Source organism: Trichosurus vulpecula, chromosome 1 (assembly GCF_011100635.1).
Source record: "Trichosurus vulpecula isolate mTriVul1 chromosome 1, mTriVul1.pri, whole genome shotgun sequence".
Lineage (NCBI taxonomy): Eukaryota > Metazoa > Chordata > Mammalia > Diprotodontia > Phalangeridae > Trichosurus > Trichosurus vulpecula.
This window is the reverse complement of record NC_050573.1, coordinates 36,971,233-36,994,580: the sequence shown is the minus strand read 5'-3', so window position 1 is coordinate 36,994,580 and position 23,348 is coordinate 36,971,233. Positions and strand designations below refer to the sequence as shown.

General features: G+C 43.2%; 1 protein-coding gene across 1 annotated transcript in view; it reads right to left on the bottom strand.

The window, feature by feature from the left end:
- KNTC1 (kinetochore associated 1) overlaps positions 1 to 23,348 on the bottom strand; it is an 87,872-nt gene that overhangs the window by 6,149 nt on the left and 58,375 nt on the right. The window contains exons 44-59 of the mRNA XM_036765209.1: positions 19,894 to 19,983; positions 16,782 to 16,953; positions 16,637 to 16,695; positions 16,294 to 16,510; positions 15,292 to 15,365; positions 14,344 to 14,554; positions 14,143 to 14,252; positions 12,751 to 12,797; positions 9,340 to 9,431; positions 8,386 to 8,491; positions 7,525 to 7,660; positions 6,560 to 6,655; positions 4,728 to 4,784; positions 4,259 to 4,313; positions 4,086 to 4,149; positions 2,549 to 2,678 (exon numbers count right to left, since the gene is read on the bottom strand). Coding sequence (XP_036621104.1) covers positions 2,549 to 2,678; positions 4,086 to 4,149; positions 4,259 to 4,313; positions 4,728 to 4,784; positions 6,560 to 6,655; positions 7,525 to 7,660; positions 8,386 to 8,491; positions 9,340 to 9,431; positions 12,751 to 12,797; positions 14,143 to 14,252; positions 14,344 to 14,554; positions 15,292 to 15,365; positions 16,294 to 16,510; positions 16,637 to 16,695; positions 16,782 to 16,953; positions 19,894 to 19,983 — 1,716 coding nt within the window. The remainder of the gene's footprint in view (positions 1 to 2,548; positions 2,679 to 4,085; positions 4,150 to 4,258; positions 4,314 to 4,727; positions 4,785 to 6,559; positions 6,656 to 7,524; positions 7,661 to 8,385; positions 8,492 to 9,339; positions 9,432 to 12,750; positions 12,798 to 14,142; positions 14,253 to 14,343; positions 14,555 to 15,291; positions 15,366 to 16,293; positions 16,511 to 16,636; positions 16,696 to 16,781; positions 16,954 to 19,893; positions 19,984 to 23,348) is intronic.

The window sequence follows — 23,348 nt, the reverse complement described above, 5'->3', positions numbered from 1 at the left end:
CAAAGGTGCAGGCAGAGGCAAGTTTGGGACAGATTCTGGGAGTGGCAAAGAATCCAATTTCCCAGAAATGGAGAGTGTGTGAAGAGAGTAAAAGAGAGAGGAGCAGAAAGACAGGTTTGATAGAGAGTGTCAAAGATCTTCAGTGTTGGGTAAGGAGGAATCCCGCCTTCATCTGAGCTCTGTTTAATAGCTGTAATATCTGTACTATGATGTAACATCTCTCTTGGAGTCTTGAGCTACTAATTAAATCCTGAAGGCTTTAATTTTCACCTGTTTATATAGTTGCTCCAACTGTAAGTTGGTAAGTAATAAAGTCCGTCTTTGTAACAAAAACTCATGTGTTTCTTTGAATCTTGCCTCAAATGAGATTTCTTTTCTTTTCAAGGACCATTAGCTCCTAGTCTGATTAATTAAAAAAATTTTAAAGAAAGAAAAATATAGTTAGTCTGAATGGATTTTTCAGACACCAGTCCCTATAGGGAAAGATGGACAGAGGTGTCCGTACTGAAGATGTGACAAAACTCCATCTGCTGGCCGTGCTCGGAATTGCAGGCAGCCACAATCCCTTCCAACACAGATTTTTGCCTTTTTGTGTCTTGGACCCCCTGGGCAATGTCTGGTGAAGCCTACAGACCCCTGCTCAGAATCATGTTCTAAAATGCACCCAAAAAATGTGGATTACAAAGGAAATGAATTATATCGAGACAGTTAATAAAATATTACAAAAAGAAGTTGATGGTTTAAAGGAACAATCCAGATGAGGATTACAGGCTCACAGCATCTAGATTTGCAAGGGACTTGAAGGTGGTCAAGTTCAGCTCTAGTTTACAAAAGAGGCAACTGAGGCCGAGAGAGGGCGAAGGACTCGCCCAAGGTCATACAGGCTTCGAGGAGCACAGCTGGGATCCGAGTTCAGGGGCTATGAGTAAAGGTCAGTATTCTTTCCCTAATAATAGTATTAACCACCATCTCTATAGCACTCCCTCTGTGCCAGGCCCTGTGCCGAGGGCTTTATAATCATCATCTCACGTGGTCCTCAGGTTGTGCGTGCTTTGACACGGCATGCCAGGGAGATGATGCCATGACAGACTTTGATCTGAGTGAGGGAGGGCTGTGAAAGGTCACCAGCCTCACTTTCTCCTCCGGAGCCACCTGGGTCCAGTGGCCAGATATTCACCAGGACGACTGAAGATGGCCCAGGAGGCAATGGGAGATCCTGGCCCTTGTAGGCTCAGGGTTTTTCTCCCTTTGAGTGAGGCGATACCCAATTCAGTGATAGGCCTCTTTAAGAAGTGAGTCTAGGGACGGCCCCTTTAATCCTCAGAATGATCCCAAGAATAGGGACCATTAGTATACCCACTTTTACTGACGAGGAAACAGGCAAACAGGTTAAATGACTTGCCCACAGTCATACAACTCTTAAGGGTCTGAGGCTAGATTTGAACTCAGGTCTTTCTGCCTCCAGGCCTGGTGCTCTATCCACCATGTCCCCCTATACTGTGTTACTAATTTAAAAGAAGGCCAGATGGATGGAGCAGTGGATAGAGCGCTGAACCTGGAGTGAGGAAGACTCACCTTCCTGAGTTCAATCTGGCCTCAGACACTTCCTAGCTGTGTGACCCTGGGCAAGTCACTTTACCCTGTTTGCCTCAGTTTCTTCATCTGTAAAATGAGCTGGAAGAGGCAATGGCAAACCACTCCAGTGTCTTTGCTAAGAAAACCCCAAAAGGGGCCATGGAGAGTTGGACACGAGGGAACAGTCTAAAAGGAGGCTCTTTTATGAAACCTTCCTGGACTGGCCAATGGAGAACTGAGCATCCCCCTCAGCCTCCCCCCTCCACCCTCCCCCCTGGCGTCATCTGGAAATGTCCATGTCTAGTATTCCTACCCCAGGCTCCTCCCAAACACACACTTAACCCAGCGTTCAAAAGGGGGTTCCCAATCTGGCACACTAGTCAAGGCAAAATACACCCATGAAAATAACATTTTAAAAGAATTGGTTTTCAATCTGAAATGGACAAATGAAATGAGCCACTGGTAATGTGACAGGCTGATCTTCTCGATCAAACCTGGGCATCAGGTGAAGACAACCATGGCCCCATGAACAGAGCGAGAACAAGGGGCGAATCTCCAAAGGGCAGCCTGGGAGCATGGATAGGGGATGACGAGTACAAGGTGGAACAGAGTGTGGGCACGACAGCCCCCAGAGCCAGGCCCCTCTGCGCAAGAAGGACTCAGGAGAACTAAGGACAAGGATAGGGCCAGGGCTGGAAGGGGGCCGGGGGCCGGGGAGCTCCTTCAGTACCACTGTCTTGAAAAATTGAGACTTCATGCAGGTTTTCCCCCAGTAAGTAGGAAGTTAGTGTGGTCGAGGGAGAGTCACTTTTGGCTGCTCACAGTCTTGACCACTAGTTTTCAGGAAGCAGGAGTGAGACCTGACAGCTGAACTCTTAAAACAAGCAGAGGCCTGGCCTGGGGATGTGCCAGGCCGGCCTGGGCCAGATTTGATGGCTCCTGGGTCAGGGGTCCCTCCTCTACCCTTCAGTACCTGAAGCTGCTGGTCTCTCTTGTCCGAGGGGGGCATCAGCAGAAGGCAGGCCAGGGTGAAGGCTGGAAGCTCCAGCTGGCTGTACTGTTTGGCAATTCCACCCATATCTAGGTCCATGGAGACAGGACACCTTTAAGAGAACAGGCAATGACTTCCTACAGAAGCATCTGGAGCAGAAGAATTCACTAGTTGACTTTAGTGATTTCCCACAACTGTTTTCTATCTCCTCAACTTTTCATTATTAAAAAAAAAATATTTTAACAGAATTAAAAAACTATTGGCTTAAATGTCAACTAATAAGAAAACCAAAGTCATCTAAGATATTGCTCACGGACTGGTATGAAAAGGAGGGCTAAACTTACAACTAAATGTATCATGGCACTAAGCATTTATTAAGCGCCTACTGTGTGCCAGGCACAGAGCTAAGCACTGGGAAGAAAAAGAAAGGCCCAGACCCAGTTCCCAGACCCTCGAAGAGAGCATTCTCATGGGGCAGACAACCTCTAAATGACCAGGAATGTCTGAGTGAGATGCATGCAGAAAGGATGGAAGGTGCTCAGATGGGGAAAGGAAAGAGAGCTCCTAACCCTGTGCTTACTAGGGCCTTCCCTCCTTCAGCTCCTCCCTGTTTCCTCCTGTTATGTCTGGGGCGGAGCTGTCCACAGCAGTTTGCAAGCATCTCCCCCATCAGACTGCAAGCTCGTCGAGTGCAGGGACAGTCTTGTGCCTTTCTCTATATCCCCAGCATTTAGGGCACTGCCTGGCACATAGTAGGTATTTAATACATGTTTATTGACTGACAGACTATTTCAATCAGGTTGAAAGGCTAAATCCTTAAATAATATAATGTATCTGTCTCTACCTACTTAGTGCTCCATAAGTCCTTGGGGAAAAATGATTATTTTATTTACAGAAAGTAAGCTACGTAGTGCGGTGGATGGAGCGCTAGGCCTGCAGTGAGGAAGACTCAGCTTCCTGAGTTCAAATTGGCCTCAGACACTCACTAGCTATGGGGCCCTGAGCAGATCACTTGGCCCTGTTTGCCTCAGTTTCCTCACCTGTAAAATGAGCTGGAGAAGGAAATGGCAAAACTGATCCAGTATCTTTGTCAGGAAAACCCCAAATGGAGTCATAAAGACTCAGACACAACTGAAATGACTAAATAACTAACAACATTTATCCACCAATGTGCACTTACACAGCAGAAAAGATAAGATCAAAGATATCTGAATGAGAAGGTACCTCCAAGGTCATCTAGGTTAAGACCCTAGAGATGAAGCTGTGATTTGCCCAAAGGCACATGGACAGTAGGTGGCAGAGCTGGAATTTGAACTCAGGTCCTCGGATTCCAAATTCATCAGGCCTCCCACTGTCTGGCCCTCAGTACCACATAGGGCAGCGCAAAAACTCCAAGGAATGACAGGCCATTAGAAAGGCACATGACAGGTTTGGGCTTGAAACAAACGTGGAGGACTTCTAGAGATTTTCCTAAGATTAAAAGTTTTTCTTGAAAATATAGAAATAGCACTTTACTTACTCCAGAAGAACCACGAGACTCTCACGACAGGCAGATAACTGAGAAGGACTCAGTGGGCAAGAGGCTGAGAATATAAAAACCCAAATAAAAAACACGGACATCACAATAACAATGTCCCTTTTATTGAATTATAACACCTGGGTATTGGAAAGCCAAAGAAAGAAAAAATGTACCTGAAATGAGTGGTTTCTGGGAGACCTGCTGCCAAGCTCTGCCAAAGTATGGGATCTGTAGGAACCAAATACACCTCACAGATTCAGGGTCTGTAGCAGATCCTGCCACCTCCAACCTCGGCCCTCATGCAGAACTCCTGCACGGCGCTCCCCATGGTAACAAACTCCTAACTGGCTTCCCATTCTGGAAAACGTCATTTCCTGTGGGTAGGTCATACCAGGCAATTCCACCCGCCTGAGAAGGTGAGCCAAATCATAGATGTCCAAGCCAAACCGTGACTGCTTCATTGGTCAGAGAGCATACCCCATGGACCTGACCCCTCCAACAAGAGGCCTTATTCTGGGACAAAACATAATGTAGTGTACCAGACAACCACACATACCTCACAAGGGTGGAGATCACACTAAAATATCCACCTTAACCCAGGAAAATGCCACTGCACAAAATTTTCTTTTAAAAAGTACATACCTGCCATAAGGACTGTATATTGGCAATGGCTGTTAAAACATTCCTTAGATAGTTGATCTAGAAAAAAATAAATTTCAATGAATAATTTATTATTCCACAATTTCAAATGAGATATCTGAAGATAAAACATATTCTATCAAGAGTACACTTGTAAATTATATATATATAAACTACCCAGAAATCTGTGCAGACATTTTGCATATTAATTTAATAATAAAAGCTAGCATTTCCACAGCTCTTTAACCTTTGCAAAGCACTTCAAACACATTATCCCATTTAATCCACACAAGCAACCTGGCAGGTAGGTGTAAGTCCCCATTTTACACATGAAGAAACTGAGACTGAATGAAGGTGAATTAACTTGCCTGGGATTACACCGCTAATAAAAATGTGAGGCAGGTCTAGGTCCGGCTCTCCCAGCCCTTCCCAGCTGCCTCCAAATGTCTTTTAAGTTTCCCATGGCCTACTTGAAAGCCTCATGGGGGTCCTAAAGGGGACTCTGGCCTTTCAGAGGCTGTGCCAATACAAACTAGAGTGTGGCCAGGCTTGAAAGGCTTCAAGAAAAGGCCCCCGACACGTCTTTGTCATCTGAGGATCAGCCAAGGAAAGGGCAGGGGCTGATCACTAGAGGTCTGGTCACCAGGTGGTTGATGTTTCCAACAATTCATGAAGACACTCTATTAGAGGCAGCTGAGCGGCGAAACAGATTGAGTAACAGGCCTGGAATCAGGAAGACCTCAGTTCAAATACTGATTCAGACACTTACTAGCTGTGTAACCCCAGGCAAGTCATTTGGTCTGTTTCCCTCAGCTTTTCATCTATTAAGGGGAGATGCTTATAGCACCTTCCTGCCAGGGCTGTTGCAAGGATAAAACGAGATAATATTTGTAAGTACTTTGCAAATCTTAGAGCATCATATAAATGCTTATTGTTATTGTTATGATCATTGCACAGAGGGACTGCAATCTTCATTGACAGAGGACGCACCTAGACTGGTGAAGGACCAGAGTGTGAGTCTAACAACAGCTCGTGTAAACAAGTTTGCATCAAGAGATTTAACACTAGAGATTTACCACCATTTATGGAGGGTTGGCTGCCTGATGGAGTTTTTGCAGAATAGGATCATACATCTAAGTTATCAATAGCTACGTGCTTTTTCTCCCCTACTGCAGCCAAGTCTCAGCTCCTTGAGAGAACAGAGGGACTTGCTTTTTTGTGTGTTTTTCCCCCCACTTAATAATTTCCTCCCTCTCCCTCCCTTCCCCAAGACAGCATGCAATCTGATATAGGCTATACATTTACAGTCATATCAAACATATTTCCATGTTAGTCATGTTGTGAAAGGAGAATCAGAACAGAAGGGGAAAACCACAAGAAAGAGAAAACAACAAAACGCAGGAAATAGTAAGCGTCGATCTGCATAGCTCTTTCTCTGGATGTGTATGGCATTTTCCATCATGAGTCTTTTGGAAATGTCTTAGAACCTTGCATTGCTGAGAAGAGCCAAGTCTATCAAAGTCAGTTATAACACACTGTGCCTGTTACTGTGTACAGTGTTCTCCTGGTTCTGTTCACTTCACTCAGCATCACTTCATGTAAGTCTTTCCAGGTTTTTTGAACAGGGGGATTTGTGTAGGAGTGTGCATCTTATTTTTCTTTCTATCCCTCTGAAAGCCTAGTCTGGACCTTTGCCCCTAGAAGGTGCTTTTAATTAAGGTTATTTTTAAATTTTCATATCTGTATTAGGTAATAACAACCACCACCGATGTAAAATTCATAAGAAATTCTCTGCTAAAGTCACAACATCTCCCCTGAAGAGGAACGAGTCTTACCAGGTTGAAGCCGAGCAGCTTCTGTAACAGGCCGCTCCAAAGCTGAGTGTCGTAGACCTTGTATTCCAGACAAAGTTCAGTCACCAGTCTCACAGCCTGAAGCCAAAAAGGAATCATGTTATCAGTCAGACATTCATTAAACTCTGTGCCAAGCCCTGGAAACACAAAGACAAAATAAAACAATCCTGCCCTCAGAGTGCTTATATTCTATCATCATGTCACTTTATCAGTGACTCAAGCTGTCACCCACCACCATCCCCCCCTCAGCTACAGCTGCTCATGAACCCTCAGAACAGGAGCCCTGTCCTAATTACCAAACTCCTGCCCCAAATAGTGAGGGCCTATTGTGGTGCCCATATGGAGACAAGCCCAGCCACCCTCACCTTTACGTGCCGCCATCTTTTCACCACCTGCATCTGAGTCTTTCTGTTCTAGAACCATCATCAAATTAATACTACCACTGCTACTGGAAAGGGTGTGTCCACCTGCTCCCATATGGCTTCAAGAACCATCCCTGCAACTTCGCAAACCAAGATAGAGCTCGCCACTCCACCCATGTATTGTCCCCTCCCCTGCTCCCATGTGCCGTTTCTCCCCTTTGAATAAAAAAGCTCTTTGAAGGGCAAGGACTGTATCATTTTTGTATTTGTATCCTTGATGCTTAGTACAACGTCTGCAAAAAGCAAGTACTTAATAAAAGCTTTTTTATTCATTTGTCCTTTGCAAATTAGAGAGAATTTTGAATCTTATATAAAAAGGAACTGAACCTGGGTATACATATGCACTAATATTGTTTTTGTACCTCAGTTGCCTCCAAAAGGTCCTTAACCTGTAATGAAGGGGAAAGTATTGTGGTTTCACGGTAGTGGAGAGAGAAATAAATTCAGGGCTACAGAAGATGCCTTTGATCCCTTTTAGCTCCAGAGAAAGGGTTTTAAATTTACCTGTTGACTCAGATTACATACCATAGGTTCATGGCTATGATTTTTCCATAGGCCTTTAATCATCCCTTCTTTAGGACTGTTGTGAAATGAATCATATGTGAGAGGGATATTCAACATTTCAAAAGCAGCGAGGAAAGTGATGCATTTCAGAAAACATCTGCAAAATAAATACACAAATAAATAAATGAAGGAGGTATTTGTAAGCACAGAGTTTTAGTAATTCTCTCTAAAGGAAAAATTCTACCCACCATACTTAAATGTCTTCAGAGAAAACATTCGCAATTCGAGAAAACTGTAGATTAAATAAATTATTTGCTGCAACATTTAAAAAACTGGACTATTCCTAAAAAATTGCTTTGATTTACAAAAACATTTTAAACATTAAGTTATAAACGAATGTCTGGTGGCAAAGAAGGCTAAAACACACTGTTAGTGAGGGTGTTTTAAGAGATTTTTTTTTTTTGCCATTGTTAGTTGTTTCAGTCCGACTCCTTATGACCCCATTTGAGGTTTTCTTGGCAGAGATACTGGAGTGGTTTGCTATTTCCTCCTCCAGTTCATTTTACAGATGAGGAAACAGGCCAAAAGGCTTAAGTGACTCGCCCAGGGTCACATAGCTATTAAGTGTTTGAGGCCATATTTGAACATAGGTCTTCCTGCCTTCAGTCCTGGTGCTTTATGCACTGTGGCGCCACCTAGCTGTTCTAAAAAGAGCTTTTAGTTTTTTGTTAATGTTAGCATCATACCCTCAAATGAGTAATCATGTTTATTAACATTTATTAATTCTCAACGGTAAAAATCCATTAAAATGAATTAGGTTTCACTGATTTTTCAAGGATTCACAACTACACATGTTTCTGCTACAAATTTAATTCCACTTACTTTACTTCCTCAAAAGGTTTTCTGAAGAGAGACTCAATTGTTTCCCTGTCTGCCAAACATAAGAGACAGTGAAGAGCTCGTCTTCTATAGGCAAACGTCAACTGATCTACAGGACGAGGCTGAAAAGCAAGAAGAGTTTTGGGAATCTGTTTACTCTTGCCTGATACAGCAAATGTCACCTGCTCAGACTTAGACAACAAACATGCCCCAAACAGGGCTCAAAGACCAGGAAGCCCCACTGAGAACCACAGCCCAGGTTCTTTGGAAAAGCAGATTTTCTTCTGCATAATCTGTTATGCCAATGGGCAGAGGCGTGCACCACCACATATGCACTGTGCCAGGGATGTGGGTAGAAAATGTGACTGGAGAGAAGACGGCAACAGTAGCCCACATCGAGCAATGATGTTTAATCAAATGCCTTGTTCGTATGGTTTATAATGGATGACTGGCTTTCCGGAAATCCAGTGGTAAGCAATGACTTCACACATGAGTCACACAGATTTCTTGAAGGAATTAAATCTAAAAATGTGAAAAAAAAGCCTAACATGAGGAATGGTTGAAAAAACTGTGACTATTTAGCCTAGAGAAGAAAATGGGGCACAAAGGCTGCCACTGAGTATTGGAAGGGTTGTCACAGCGAAGAGGGAGTCACCTGGCTCTGCCTGGCCCCAGCAGATAGAAGTAGGAGCAACAGCTGAAAGTGGCCAAGAAACAAAAGTGGCTTGACATGGGGAGAAAATTCCTAAAATTCTAAAAGTGGATGGACCACCTCAAGAAGCAGTGGATTCCCTCTCACTGGAGGTTTTCAAGCAGAGGTGGGAGGACCCCTTGTTTGGCACATCACAGAGGGGTGTACTTTTCAGCTAATGGGCTGGACTAGACTTCCTCTAAAGCAGCTCCAACCTGAGATCTTAAGATTCAAACATGAGAGGCAAAAGTGAGTTTCAGTTGTGAGTTTATGTAAACTTACAGATACAGATGTTGCAGCCAAAAATAACATTCTTGAACTGTAATCAATGGGACGTATTTGGAGGAGATATAGAACTCTGCAAATAACAAAGAAGAAAAAATCCATTTATATTTAAAATAAATGATAAAATACTATAAGATTATATATAGTATAATTGAGACTTCAATTTCTACCAGAAAAGGTATATATATTTTTGTATAAAAAGTATATATGTATGTACACACACACACACACACACACACCCCTTAAGTATAACAATCAAAAAATGGCAAAGAAAACTCGTTTAATGACGTTAAAAGGGGAAAGCAAAAAAGAATGCTACCAGGCCCAAATGGCTTTGGTCTTCCTTGAGTAACCTTACTAATACTTGGGGTAAAGCAGGAAGTTCCAGCTTTGCACTATACCGGGTACTAGGGACCTAAAGGCAAAAGGAAACCAGACCATGACCTCAAGAAGCTTACATTCTACCAGGGGAGATGATCATATCATTTATATCATATGACATGAAATGAAGAGGAAGTAGTTTAGGGAGGGTGAGCACTAGGAGCTGAGGGAAATTAGGAAAGGCTGCAGGAAATATCTTATTTTTTAAAAAATGAAATGTGTAGAACAGAGCAGAAAGAAGAAGAGCATTACAGACATGCAGGACACTTTTGAACATTACACATTGAATTTATTATATATTGTAAAAGAAAAGCAAGCTGTATATAACTGACATTTGTAATTTCAACTTTTTCTGTTAAATTCTGAATAAAACAAAATTTTTAAAGGAGTGTTTGAGACAGATGAAGAGGGAGAGGATTCAGGCATGAGGGACAACCAGTGAGAAAGAACAAGGAAATGTGGGAAAAAGAAAACTAGATCACAATGTGTAGGAAGGGAAGTAAGGTACAGTAAGGCTGGAAAAGTGGGTTGGGAAATGCCAGAGGAGTTTAATTTAGATCATACAAGCAACAGGGAAGTTTATTGAGTATAGGGGGACGATGTGCTCCACTTTGGCAGCTGTGTATAGGATGTAATGGTGGGGGGAGGACTTGAGCAGGGACACCAATTAGGAGGCTATCCCAATAGTCCAGGCTAAAGGTGAGGAGAGACTGAAGTCTGTGTAGTGGCTGCGAGATTAAAGAGGGGAAAGTTCTGAGAGATGTTCTGGGGTGGAAATGACAAAACCAGGCAATCGAATGGCCATGGGGATGAGGGAGAGTGAGACGCTGAGGATCAGCTTGGATGGTGGTACCCTCGATACCCTTTCAGGGCACTGAAAGAGGGTTGGGTTTTTTGGGGGGATACGTTGGAGATACCCATGGGATGTCTAGCTCAAAAGTCCAACAGGAGGGAATAAAGCTCAAGAGAAAAAACAGGGCTCGTTGCAGGGTTATGGGAATAATGTACACAAAAATGATCCTTTTACCCACAGGGGTTGATGAGGTCACCAAAAAGAAATAAGAGTGGACCGAGGACAGAGCTTTGTGATCCACCCGCACTCAAGGGGTCATGACACAGTGACGGCCAGCAAGGAGGAACAATGAAGACGTCAGGCAAGAAGCGACCATCATCTCCCTCTGGTCAGTAAACTTCGGCTCCCCGTTGCTTCTACAGTCTTCTAAAGATCAGAAGAATACCAGGAGAGAGGAGTTTCACAAAAACCCAGAGAGGAGGAGAGGGATTATCCAGAAAGGAAGGGCGGTCACTGGAGTCAGATGCTGCAGAGAAGTCGGGACGGATGAGGACTGAGAACAGGCCATTAGATTTGGCAAGTAAGAGATCACTTGAGAGACAGCAGTTTCAGGTGAGTGATGGGGTTGGAAGCCAGACCGCAAAGGGCCGAGAAGCCAGTGATGGGAGAGGAGGTAGGAACAATCAACGTAAACAGCTTTTTCTAGGAGTTGGACTGAGAAGGACAAGAGCCTGAGGGGATGGTGGGATCTAGTGGGATGAGGGGACACTGGGGCATGCTTGAAAACAGTAGGGAAAGAACCGGGAGAGAGGGAGATGTGGAAGATTCCAGAGTGAGAAAGGGCATGACTGAGGGGGAATCTGCCACAGAAGCCAGAAGGGAATGGGATCAGGTACACAAATACAAGGTTGGCCTTGGCAAGAAGAGTTGGGCGGGTGAAGTGAGGAGGGCTGAGGAATGGCTGGGAGAGATGGCCGGCCACAGTAAGGACTTCTTTTAAAGGCAGTAGAGAAAAGACCAGTGGAGAAGCGGAGATTGAAGATGAAAGAGGGGATGACTGAGGGACGATATAAAAGACTCTCCTCCTCATGTCTGCCTCTTAGGATCCCTGGTTCCCCTAAGGCTTGGCTCAAACACCTCACCTAGTGAAGGCCTTTCTGGGTCCACCCCCTCGGCTTTCATCTACTATGTAGGGACCTGTTTATAATGTGTTTCCCTCATTAGAATGTGAGCTCCTGGAGCCCAGGTACTGTTTGTTTTTGCTTTTTCTTTGGCTCCCCAGCACAAAGCAGAGTGCCTAGCACATAGTACTGCTTAATAAATGTTCATTGATTGATTTACTGCCAGAGAAGAAAGGGATATATGTTCATCAACTGGGGAATGGCTCAATAAATTGTGGTACACAATGTAATGGTGCTATTGAGCCATAAGAAATGATGAACACGAAGAAGCACTGAATTTCAGGGCTAGAAGAGACCTCTAGTCTACCTCACGAAGTTCAGAACAACATGGAAAGATTGTATGAACTGATGCAGAGTGAAGCAATCAGAGCCAGGAAAACAGTATACACAATGACTACAACAATACAAATGAAAAGAACAAAAAAAATGAAACTGAATGCTGTATAATTAGAATGACCAAGTTCTGTCCTAAAAAGATAAGCAAAGGCAGCCCCCCTCCTCCCTTCTTTGGTGGTGGGGAAATAAACGTGTGGAACCGTGCCAGCACTATCAAACTCTACTGACATATTGGTTAATTTTGTTAAACTGCTTTTTTCTCACTGTCTTTTTTTTTAATCTATGTAAACGGGATGGTTCCTTGGATGAGGCAGAGGCAAATGTATTCAGAAATGAAGATGATATAAATAGAAAAGATACCAATAAAATATTTTAAAAGATGTCTGAGTTGTGCACTGCACATTAATGGTCAACAGTCATGATCTGCTGAGTATCATCAAATAACAAATCAATGAAATGGACTTAGGGGAAAAAAGATTCCTGCCTAAGCTGTATCAAGAGCATCTCAATGACGAGTCATTAACTCACTCTGCAGGAAAACCCTCCAGGGTCTATACCTGTGACTAGATACAGTTCAGAGTCCTTCAGAGAGCTTCTTACACTTTTTGAACTTGCAACCCCTTCAGCACTGGACTTGTAGACACAAATAAAACAACTATTTTTGTAAAACTGTCTTCCATAAGTAAAGAAAATGAATGTACCTTTGGAGGGCTTCATCTCCTTGAATATTAAAGAACTCTGAAGGTATCTGTAAAGGTAAAAAAAAAATCAAATTTTAAAAAATCAAATAATGACACACCCAAGAAATCCTTTAGTTTGTATAGGTATAGCTCCATTTAGGAAATTCAAATCAAATCCCATATGTGAAACATTTTTTAAAAAGTCATTCTTTGCTTTATTTAATTTCAATACAATGCCCTCTTATGAATTTAAAGTATAATGGATGTGCCCTTTTCAGGAGTTCTCCAGTGACTGAGTCAGTGCCAGGCTTGGTCAGTGGCTAGGGTCCTCATCCCCTTCAGCCTCCTCTCTCCTCATCGGTACTCCTGTCTCCCCCTAGAATATCAGCTTCCTGAAGGCAGTGCCTTCTCCCTTTAGTTTCTGTATCCCCAATGCCAAGCACAGTGGCTCACGCATTGTGAGCGTTTACTGAATGTTTGCTGAACCTTGAGGGAGAGGGTAGACTTTTTTCCCCACTCCAACCTGTTATTTCAATGATGTAGGGAAATCGTGGTAAAGAAACTTTCTCTACCAAAGCAGGTGAGGCCTCTCTGCAATTTCTAATCCTAAGGGAGCTGCCTGGGGACGCTGAAAGTAGAGGATTTGCCCAATATGAGCATAGGCAGGGCTTGAATCCAGGGCCCCCAGACTGAAGATGGCCCTCTATCCATTACTCCATATGCCTCTTTTAAGGAATTATTTATGTAGAACCACAGACTGAAGAATATGTTGCTTGCTCCCAGTACAAACAACTCTTAATGATGATATCCACTAAGTTCTACTTTAAAATTCTAAAGAAATAATGGGAAAAAAAATCAGTATTGGGATAGCAAACCCTATGCTGAACTAGAAATATTTCTCAGGTCTTCTTTTATGAAAAAAAGAAAAATCGCACTTTGGAAATTTTTAATCCTAAGAAGTTAAACTGCGTAAAAAATAATATTGTAAAGAAAAAAAACCCAAAGCACAAAAACCTATCAGGCAAAAAAACTCACCCTATTCAAACCTTAAGGTATGAGACCTGAAGACTTAGCACAGAAGTTTAAAAATAAAGGAGTGTCCCCATGTGGGGAAGGCTCTTTTCATCTTTGGCCAGAGGTCATGTGGCAAGAGTAAGAGATAGGTAATGGACTGCCTACATGCCTTATTAGCATCTTTAAGACATCAAGAGGATGCCAGAAAGAGCCTAGGCCTGCGGGGTGGCTCCCCTGCGGCAAATTCATGTGAAGACACGGACAAGAGGCTCACAAGAAGTAAGACCCAGATGGGCTGCAACCTGTGCCTTTGGAGGCATACACAGCGAAGCACTTCGGATCCATGTGCAGACTGGGGCAGAGATCATGAGTTCCCAGATGGGATCGTTAATGACTCACCTCATTGGTCTGTGTTGTCGGACATAACCATTTTTCAAGAAGCGTGTCCCAGATTTTTTCCAAATCCAAGTTGTTAATTTCAGCTATTTCCTTGGCAGCTGCATGAATATCTACAGGCACACAACAGAAAATCAATTTTTAACCAGCATTTTGAATACAAGAGGGGAAACCCAAGCAGCCTCATTCTGTGCCAGGCCTCACCAGGACAGTCCTGGCCGGCTGGTCCCTGGATCCTCAGCGGGATGCTGCTGTGCTCATACAGACTGGTGATGAGCTGCGCTGGCTTCCCCAGCAGCCGCAGGTGCTCCGGGGTGCTCAGGCGGTGGGTGATGAGCACAGTTTCGGTGCCTGACCGCTGGTACTGCAGCCTCAGATGCTTCAGCAAGGCCTCAGCTTTCTCATGGGTTTCATCCTTTAAAAAAAAAAAAAAAGCACAAACCAAAAGGCAATCCTGTATTACAAAGAACAAGTGATGTTTGGACAGTACCTTCATGTTTTCTCCACACTGACTCTGCATAGGAAGGTATGTAAATGTTACTTTCTGTATTCCATAGATAGGGCTCCAGGGTCAGACAGGTGAGATGATTGACCCGGGGACCAACCCGAGATTCAGCTTTCTGATTGGTTCCGGCCCACTGCTCCTCCCACCAATCGCATGTGCTCCTTCTGAGGAGGGCTCATTTCAGCCTGGAAGGCCATTCTGGTAGACAGCCCCTCTTTGGGCCATCTACTGGCTGCTGCCCCAGAGCTTCTCCTCACCAGCTTTAGTCCCTAGACTGACTTACAGGCAGGTGCCTCAGCCTGTGAACAAACCAAAGGTTCTCCCATCGATGGGGAGGTGTTTATTTATGTGCTGATTTATCTATTAGTCTGGACCGGTGATTTCACTGGGAGAGGGAGCTCCAAAGTAGAAATTCCCTTTATTGGTACAGACCAGTGACTGGTCTGCATGGCAGTCTATTGGAGAGTTGCCTGGGGCACTGAATGGTTCAGGGGCTTCCTCATGGCCTGTGTCTACCATGTGTCAGAGGAAGAACTTCCTGACTCTAAGGCAGTCTGGCCACCATGACATGTTACCTCCCAGAAGGTACCTTAAGCAAGCACAGTGCACACAAAAGATAAGATGAGGATGACAGCCAAAGGACCAACCTGAGGTGGAATCTTCTTTAGCCATTTCTCAGCCAAATAAAGGCAAAATTTCAATGTAGTTATCTTGTAGCAACCTAAAAAGGGGAGAGATTCACCTTGTCTCAAATGATCCTTTTTTAGTCAAGTGAAAAGTAGCATTTCCAGTTTATTTCATTTACATAGCTGATTGCTTTTTATCTTGCATAAATTACCTACAAAATGTCCTTGAAGAATATGAACAGTTTCTGTTTCTTCTTTTGCAACATGACTAACGTGGAAATACGTTTAACACGATTGTATGTGTATAACCTATATCAGATCGCATGCTGTCTTGGGGAGGGGGAAGGGAAAGGAGGGAGGGAGAAAAATTTGGAACTCAAAATCTTACAAAGATGAATGTGGAAAAACTATCTTTACATGTAATTGGGAAAAATAAAATACTACCAAGTAAAAAATTATTTTAAAAAAAAGAATCTGAATAGTCCTTTGCATTTCTCCAGCTTAACCAAGGCAGTTTTTATTACTTGTATCTATAGGGAGAGCCCTGGACTATGAATACACATGCATTTCTCCAATCATGGAGAATGGACCATCAATTTATGGTACTGAGGAGCCAAATGGATAATGTGGGAGAGGTAAAGGATTGAAGATAAATGGGGGTGAGCACAGCGGGGAGATGAAGGTACGAAGTTGGGAGACTGATGATGGTATAATTAGCAGGGGCACAGTGATTGTGATTAGAACAAATATTGAAATCTGAGCACTTCACTGTTCTACCTAGAGACAGCATACTTCTCCATGGGAATACATTTCCCCATAGTTTCTTTAGGATAGCAACACCTAGTTTATCCACAGACTTTTGCAATAATGCCAAGATATTTAGGGGCGTAACCAAATAAGCTAGAACTAGGATCTGGATCCTACATCTAGGGAGCAAATAAATGATGGACCTACATCTATTCAGCCAATGTTTCAATGCCTCAAGGAATTGGGAGAATGGCTTCAATACCCCCCAATTCCTACCTTCGGGAATGTCCTGAGCAAAGTTGATGGCCACAGCAACGGCCCACTCAGGATTACCTATAGATAACAAATAGGACTGCAGAGTCTCATAGGTCTTTGCTATTTCCTTGTTATTCAGGGTCGAGCCCTGAGCCTGCACCTGCTTCAGCAACTTTGGCTTCAAGCTTTTTTCAAACACTTGCTTGGCTGTCGACACATACAAAGAATCCAAAGAAACCTTTAATGATAAAGGAGAAGGGCCACAAGTTAACAACACAAGGTACATGAGCAGCACAAAAGGCTCATAGTCAGAACCTAGACCGGTGGATTAAGAAGAGAGCTGGCAGGGGTTTTTGCCAGTTACCTTCATGAGTTTAGTGATCAACAGGAACGTTGGGAAGGACTCCTCCCTGAGCTCAGCAGCTACGAGAGAAATGGAGAAAATGGTTTGTCTGAGAAATCAAGGGACACATTTAACGCTGAAACAAAGAAACCAGCGAATAACATACAAAGGATTTTCCAGAAGTTCTGCACTTTTCCAAAGAAAATTAGGTGAAAAGGCAGCCGAGTCTGAGCAGCTGAGGACAGGGTCATTGCATGGTTCATGATGTACTCGTGTTCCAGATTCCCAGGAGGGGATGCTCGTCTGTACGATTTCAAATGCTTCACGAGACTCAAGCCCTACATGGAAAGAACAGTGGTTTCCCATCAGATGAACAGATGTCTCTGTTTTCAAATGTTTGAGCCCCATGGAAGATTACTACTCCCATAGAGAATATCTCCCCCTGGTTCCTCTCTTACTCCAATTGACGATTCCTGGCCGTTGTATCTAAGAAGATAAAACAGGTCGCACAAGACCAGACCCCAAGGCCTTCAAGCATGAGATCCTGTCTTTCATAGTGACACCAAGGGATGCATCATGGAAACATGTGGCAGTTAAGTCTGTACAACATTCCCTCAAAGACTGTGGATCTATCTCAGACCACCCTGCTTTACCGAAATTTCTTCTGAACACCACCTTCCTTTTGGCTCATCTAACAAGCCTCTTAATGTAATGAATGTTTCTGCTTACCTTAAGACAACAGGACATGAGGCTCATCACAAGGTCAACTGCTAGGTGATGAATTTTTAATCTACAGCTTTTCTCAAAGACTACTACAATTAAGGGGAGGGTGCAAATTTTGTCAATGGAGGGAGGACCCCTGACAAAATAATAGATATTCAGAATACTGAAAGATTGGGGAAAACGATTTAGAAAAATTTCAGTGATGGACCCACTAACAGTAAAATGCACGTTTAATAAAGAAATGTACTTAATAAAATGTACTTTAGTAAAGAAATATACTTTGTATGCTTAATAGAGAAATTGCCATGGATTTACTAAAACCTTCGGAGCAGACTCAGTTCGGTGCATTTTGGGTGCGTTTGATAGTCCGTCAACCCCAGTGGATACACACATTTCTCTTGGCCAACAGCAAATCATTTCAGTCTCATGCTATGTTTTTCTTTTTTTCATCCATTGATGCAAAGTCCTCATTTGCCAAGGCTAATGGCTTCTCTGCAGCATGTGACATCGCTGATCCCCCCCTCCTCCTGCATTCTCTCCTCTCTAGGCTTTTTTGGACTCTGTGCTCTTTGTCTTCCTCCAATCTGTCTAACCTCTGGCAGTTTCCTTTGCTGGAAATTCATCCAGGTCACACTCACTAAAAGGAGGCGTTCCCCAAGGCTCTGCCCTGAGCCTCCTCCTCTCCCTCTATGTTACCATGCTTGGTGATCTCATCAGTTCACATTGGTTCAATTATCATTTCTATGAAGATAATTCCCAGAAATATAGATCCAGCCCTAGCCTCTCTCAAGAGCTACAGTCACACATTATCACCAACTGCCTCTCAGACATTTTTGAAGTGGATGTCCCGCAGAAACCTCAAAGCTCAACATGTTCAGGAAAAAACTCATTTTCTTTCCCCTCTAAACCCATCCCTCTTCGAGCTTATGACTATCAAGGGCACTGCCATCCCCTCAGCCACCCAGGATCGCCACCTTAGTGTCATTGGTGGCTCCTCACTGCATTCAGGCTCACCACCTTACTATCACTGGCGGCTCCTCGCTGCACTCAGGCTCCTTGCAGCACTCAGGGTCACCACCTTACTGTCGTGGGCGGAGGCTCGCCACCCTACTATAGTCGGCAGCTCCTCGCTGCATTCAGGCTTGCCACCTTACTATCACTGGCAGCTCCTCACTGCATTCAGGCTCGCCACCTTACTATCACTGGCGGCTCCTCGCTGCACTCAGGCTCACCACCTTACTATCACTGGCGGCTCCTCGCTGCACTCAGGCTCCTCACTGCATTCAGGCTCCTTGCAGCACTCAGGGTCACCACCTTACTGTCGTGGGCGGAGGCTCGCCACCCTACTATAGTCAGCAGCTCCTCACTGCATTCACTCCATAAAACTAATCCACTGCCAAGTCTCATTTAGTTCTCTCCCTCATCCCATTCCCCTTCTTTCCCCTCACAAAGCCACTTCTCTAGTTCAGGCCTTTATTGTTGTGGTTGCTCGTCCTTCATTCTCAGAAGAGAATGACAACAGAGGGGTGGTGCCCTGATGCGCAAGTGAATTGGATTTAAGTGAGGGAGGGCTGTGTAAGGTCACCAGCCTCACTTTGTCCTCTGGAGCCATCTGGGTCCAGTGGTAAAGTATAGATCAGGATGACTGGAGATAGCCCCCAGGCCTTTAATCACCTCTTGCCCAACAGAGCAATGGCCTTTAAGTGGCTTCCTTATTTCAAGATTCCCCCACTCCATTCAATCCTATGCACAGCTAGCTACAAAGTGGTTCTGAGTTGACTATGTCACATCCCTTCTTGATAAACTCCAGAGGCTCCCTATTAGCTCCAGGAACAAATCAAAAGTCCTCTGGGTTTGAGATTTCAGACTTTCCACACTTTTCCCATCTTTCTGGTCTTCTTATACTTTATTCCCCTCAAGAAATACTTTACATTCTCTACAATTTAGGTGCACTGGTCCCCTTGCTATTCCTCATACACAACATTCCCTCTCTCCTGCCTGTGTCTTTCTGCTAGTTGTGTCCCCCATGCCCAGGACATTTTCCCTTCTAATTCTCCACTGCTTCTCCCTGGGTTCTTTCAGGCCTCAGTCCATGTCAGGGGCCTCCAGCTGCTACCTTGTCCTCTGAAATTACCTTTACATTTACTCTGTAAATACCTTACACACATCCACTTATTTACATGTTTTCTCTTTCCTTAGAATGTGAGCTCCGTGAAGACAAAGCCTGTCCTTGCTTTTTTGCATCCCTAGCATGTTTAGAATTTGAAACATAGAAAGTGCTGAATAAATGTTTATGGATTGGTTAATGGATAGATCAGTCCTCTAGGAAGCTTCAACCCCAAAGGAGTATAAGGAAGTTAATTTACATTTGGAAAACATCAATTTGGCAACATTAGGATAAAACGCAAAACAAGGGCCATAAGGAAAATCGTTCTATAAATACTTCAGAAACTTTTCAAAGGAAAGGCTGCTCAGAAGTGTAAAGTCTAACTTTCACGATCCAATGGAAACCTAACAGAGGGGGTTAGTATTTGTTTATGGATTCTCTGGAATACCTGATTAATATTGACACTGGTGACCTTTTCATCAGCTTTCTGTATAATTTTCAAGACGACTTCAATAATTTCATAGTTATATGGATCCAACTGTTAAGAAATATAGACATGAAAATAGTCACACTGGAGAATGGGATCAGCTTTCAAAAAAGATATCAGTTCAAATGCATTAATTAAAATTGTGGATATACATATGAAGCACTCTCATACATACGCAAATGATTCATAGTACTTTTGTAAATCTTAAATTGCTATGAAAATATGGGCAATCAAAGAATTTGCTTAGTTGTTTTTTTAGCCATGTCCAGCTCTTTGTGACCCCTTTTGGAGCTTTCTTGGCAAAGATACTAGAGTGGTTTGCCATTTCCATCTTCAGCCCATTTCATGGATGAAGAAATCAAGGCAAACAGGGTTAAGTGACTTGTCTTGGGTCACACAGCTAGTAAATGTCAGAGGCCAGATTTGAACTCAGGAAGATGAGTCTCCCTGACTCCAGGCCTGGAGTTCTTATCCACTGCACCACCTCGCTGCCCTCAATTAAAGGATAAGTACCCAATTTTTCTCACTTCTAAAATCAGCATTACCAGGACAAAATCTAAATACTAAACAGTAGCTTGGGGTAGAAAATGCCCTTTTGAAAAATTCTGATGCCTTTTGGTTTTTTTTTTGTTACAGTCATTTCCAAATACACCCAAACATACCCAATGAGCCTTTCCACTGTAACAAAAAACAATCAAGCAATTAGCAATCTCATCTGACCATGCAACATTTGTACCCGTGTGCTCTACCTCTCCAACAAAAGAATGGAGGGACCTTTCCTTGAGAGCCAGGCCAATAGTGGTTATTATAACTGGAAACCATTGCCTTCATTTCTTAGTGTTCTTCTTGTTGAGGTTATTAAATAGTTCTCTGGAAATGGCTTACTTCACTTGGTTATCAGTTCAAACAGGTGTAGTAGCAATTTTGATTTGAAGATCTTTCCCACCCATTAATAGGCCATGTGACCTTCTTACATCACAGGAAGCCTAAGACATATGCAGTGGGAGGAGCTTCCTGACAGGAAAAGAAGTTATGTCATAGAAAAAGCTGAGAGAGAGAGAGAGAGAGAGAGAGAGAGAGAGATGTTATGGCTGCTGGTGGCTGCTAATGGCTGCCCTCATGATTGTTAGAACTGAACAGGCTGACTTAGCTGTAATGTGAGTTTGTTTTCGGGAAGACCTCAGCAGGGGGTCAGAGAGGTTTTGGGATGTTGAGGCTCCATGTTGTGATACTCTGTATTGAATGTTTTCGGTTCCTTGCTGTTATGATGAAGTGGACTGACTGGCTGTGGGAGCTGAGCATTTGGTTATGGGATATGGCTCTCTGGTGTCTGAATAAATGGTTTACTTCTTCTACCTTCTACGTAGAGAGTCTCATATACTTTGTGATACAGAACTACAATTTGACAATTATCATCTATGTTGTGATTATTGCCTTACTGTTTCAACAAGTCCTCCCATGGTTCTCTCAACTGTCTTTTCTTAGGGTGCTAACATGATTGCATTGCATTCATTTATGAATTGGTCATCATCCCCTGTTCAAGGGGAACCCACTTATTTCTAGTTTTTTGTTACCATAAAAAGTGTCCATGTCTAAGAGACTTTGCTTTCTGTCCTCGACCACCTTGAGGCATGTGCCCATTAATCTCTGGATCAAAGGAATAGGAACAGTTTAGTGGCATTCCTTACTTAAAATCCAAACTGACTTCCTGATTCATTGGACCAATTCATACTATCACCAATAGCAGATTAACATTCCTGTCTTCTGTAGTCTCTCCAACACTGTTCCAATCTTTTGTTTTATTTTTGTTTGCTTTTTAAAAGATAGTTTCAAATAACCAAAAATCTGGGAAAGGTGACATCTGTGCTTTAAACCTAATAATTGTGTGAGATTCTTAGTTAAAGTTAAGAATATTTTATTTTTTCCATTTATTGTGAGGAATTTGGAAGAAAGTGAATAATGACTATTCCTTGGAAGCAGCAAAGCTAGAAACTTAGGACCTGCAAGCATGATTCTCAGAAAGGTTCTCATTATTTTCTTTAAGATCAGAATAAGACAGACAGCATAGTGAGAGTTACTTAGGTCAATGTATATCTCTAGGAGAGAAAAGGGAAGCAGTGGCTAAGAGCTACATTGGCTTTCTCTCTACTGCCACCATGTGGATCCCTGAGCATGGGAGCAAATGCCCCATAAAAAGCTGAGTAACTAACCTTCAGCACGTTCAATAGTTTAATCCTGGAGTGTTAACAGTCCACCAAGGCAGTCCACAACTTCCATTTCTAAACAAACTTCTGGCTTCTTTTCAGCCCTGCTCAGCTTGTGTCACCCCTGACTCGCTATTCTCATGCATCCTCCATATCCAATCTGCTGTCAATCTTGTTTCTACCTGCATGCCTCTCATATACGTCTCCTCTTGTCTGGTGCTGATCTTCACTACTGCAATAACCTGTAGGTGGGTTGGCCTGCCCCAGTCTCTCCCCATTCCAGCCCATCCCCCAAAGAGCTGCCAAAGTGACTCTCCTAAAGTGTAGGTCCAATCATGTCATTTCCCTGTTCAGTAAACTACAATGGCTCCCTATCCCCTCCAGGACCATATTTCAAGTCCTCTATTTGGTACTGAAGGCTCTTGCACAAGCTGGCTTCTTCCTGGACCTTTCCAGTTGTCCTAAACTTCACTCCTCTCCATCTGGCCCACCTGCTATTAACCTGTATGTGACATACCTTTGCACAGGCTGGGCCCCCTGAGCCACTTGAACCTCCATCTCTAGGGTTACCTTCCGTCAACCTTGTACATATCTCGCATGTACCTTTTATTAACATGTTACCTCCTCCATTAGAATTCAAGTTCCTTGAGGACAGGAATTGCTTTTGTTTTTGCCTGTCTTTGTATCCCAGGGCTTAGCATAATGCCTCGCATCATGCCTATTAGTTGGAAATGGGATTCCGAATTCTTTATACAAACAATAATTAGACAGAAAGGGCCCAAATATACCAAAATAATCATAAGCAGTACTTTTTGTAGTAGCAAGGAAGGTAGAAATAAAGCATGTATCAATCTGTTGGCGAAGGGCTGAACAAATGAAATATAAATATGCAAAACATTTATATAAATGTGATAAAATATTAGTGTACCAAAAGAAACAAATACAGGAAACTCCCAGAAACATAAGAAGACCCATAAGAACTATTTCAATGCAAAGAAAGCAGAATCAAAAGAATAATACAATGAAAACAAGAACGAAATGAAATGCTAATGAAGACAACAGTAAAAGGCAGCTCAACTCTGGTTAAATGGAATGGCCAATCACTGTATAAAATAAAGTTTTAAAGTGCTTTCTTCGATTGGGAGGAAGTCATTGTGTCTTGCACAAATGCTTTTCTTTGTTATAAGGGTGAATTCTCTTGGAAGGGAATCA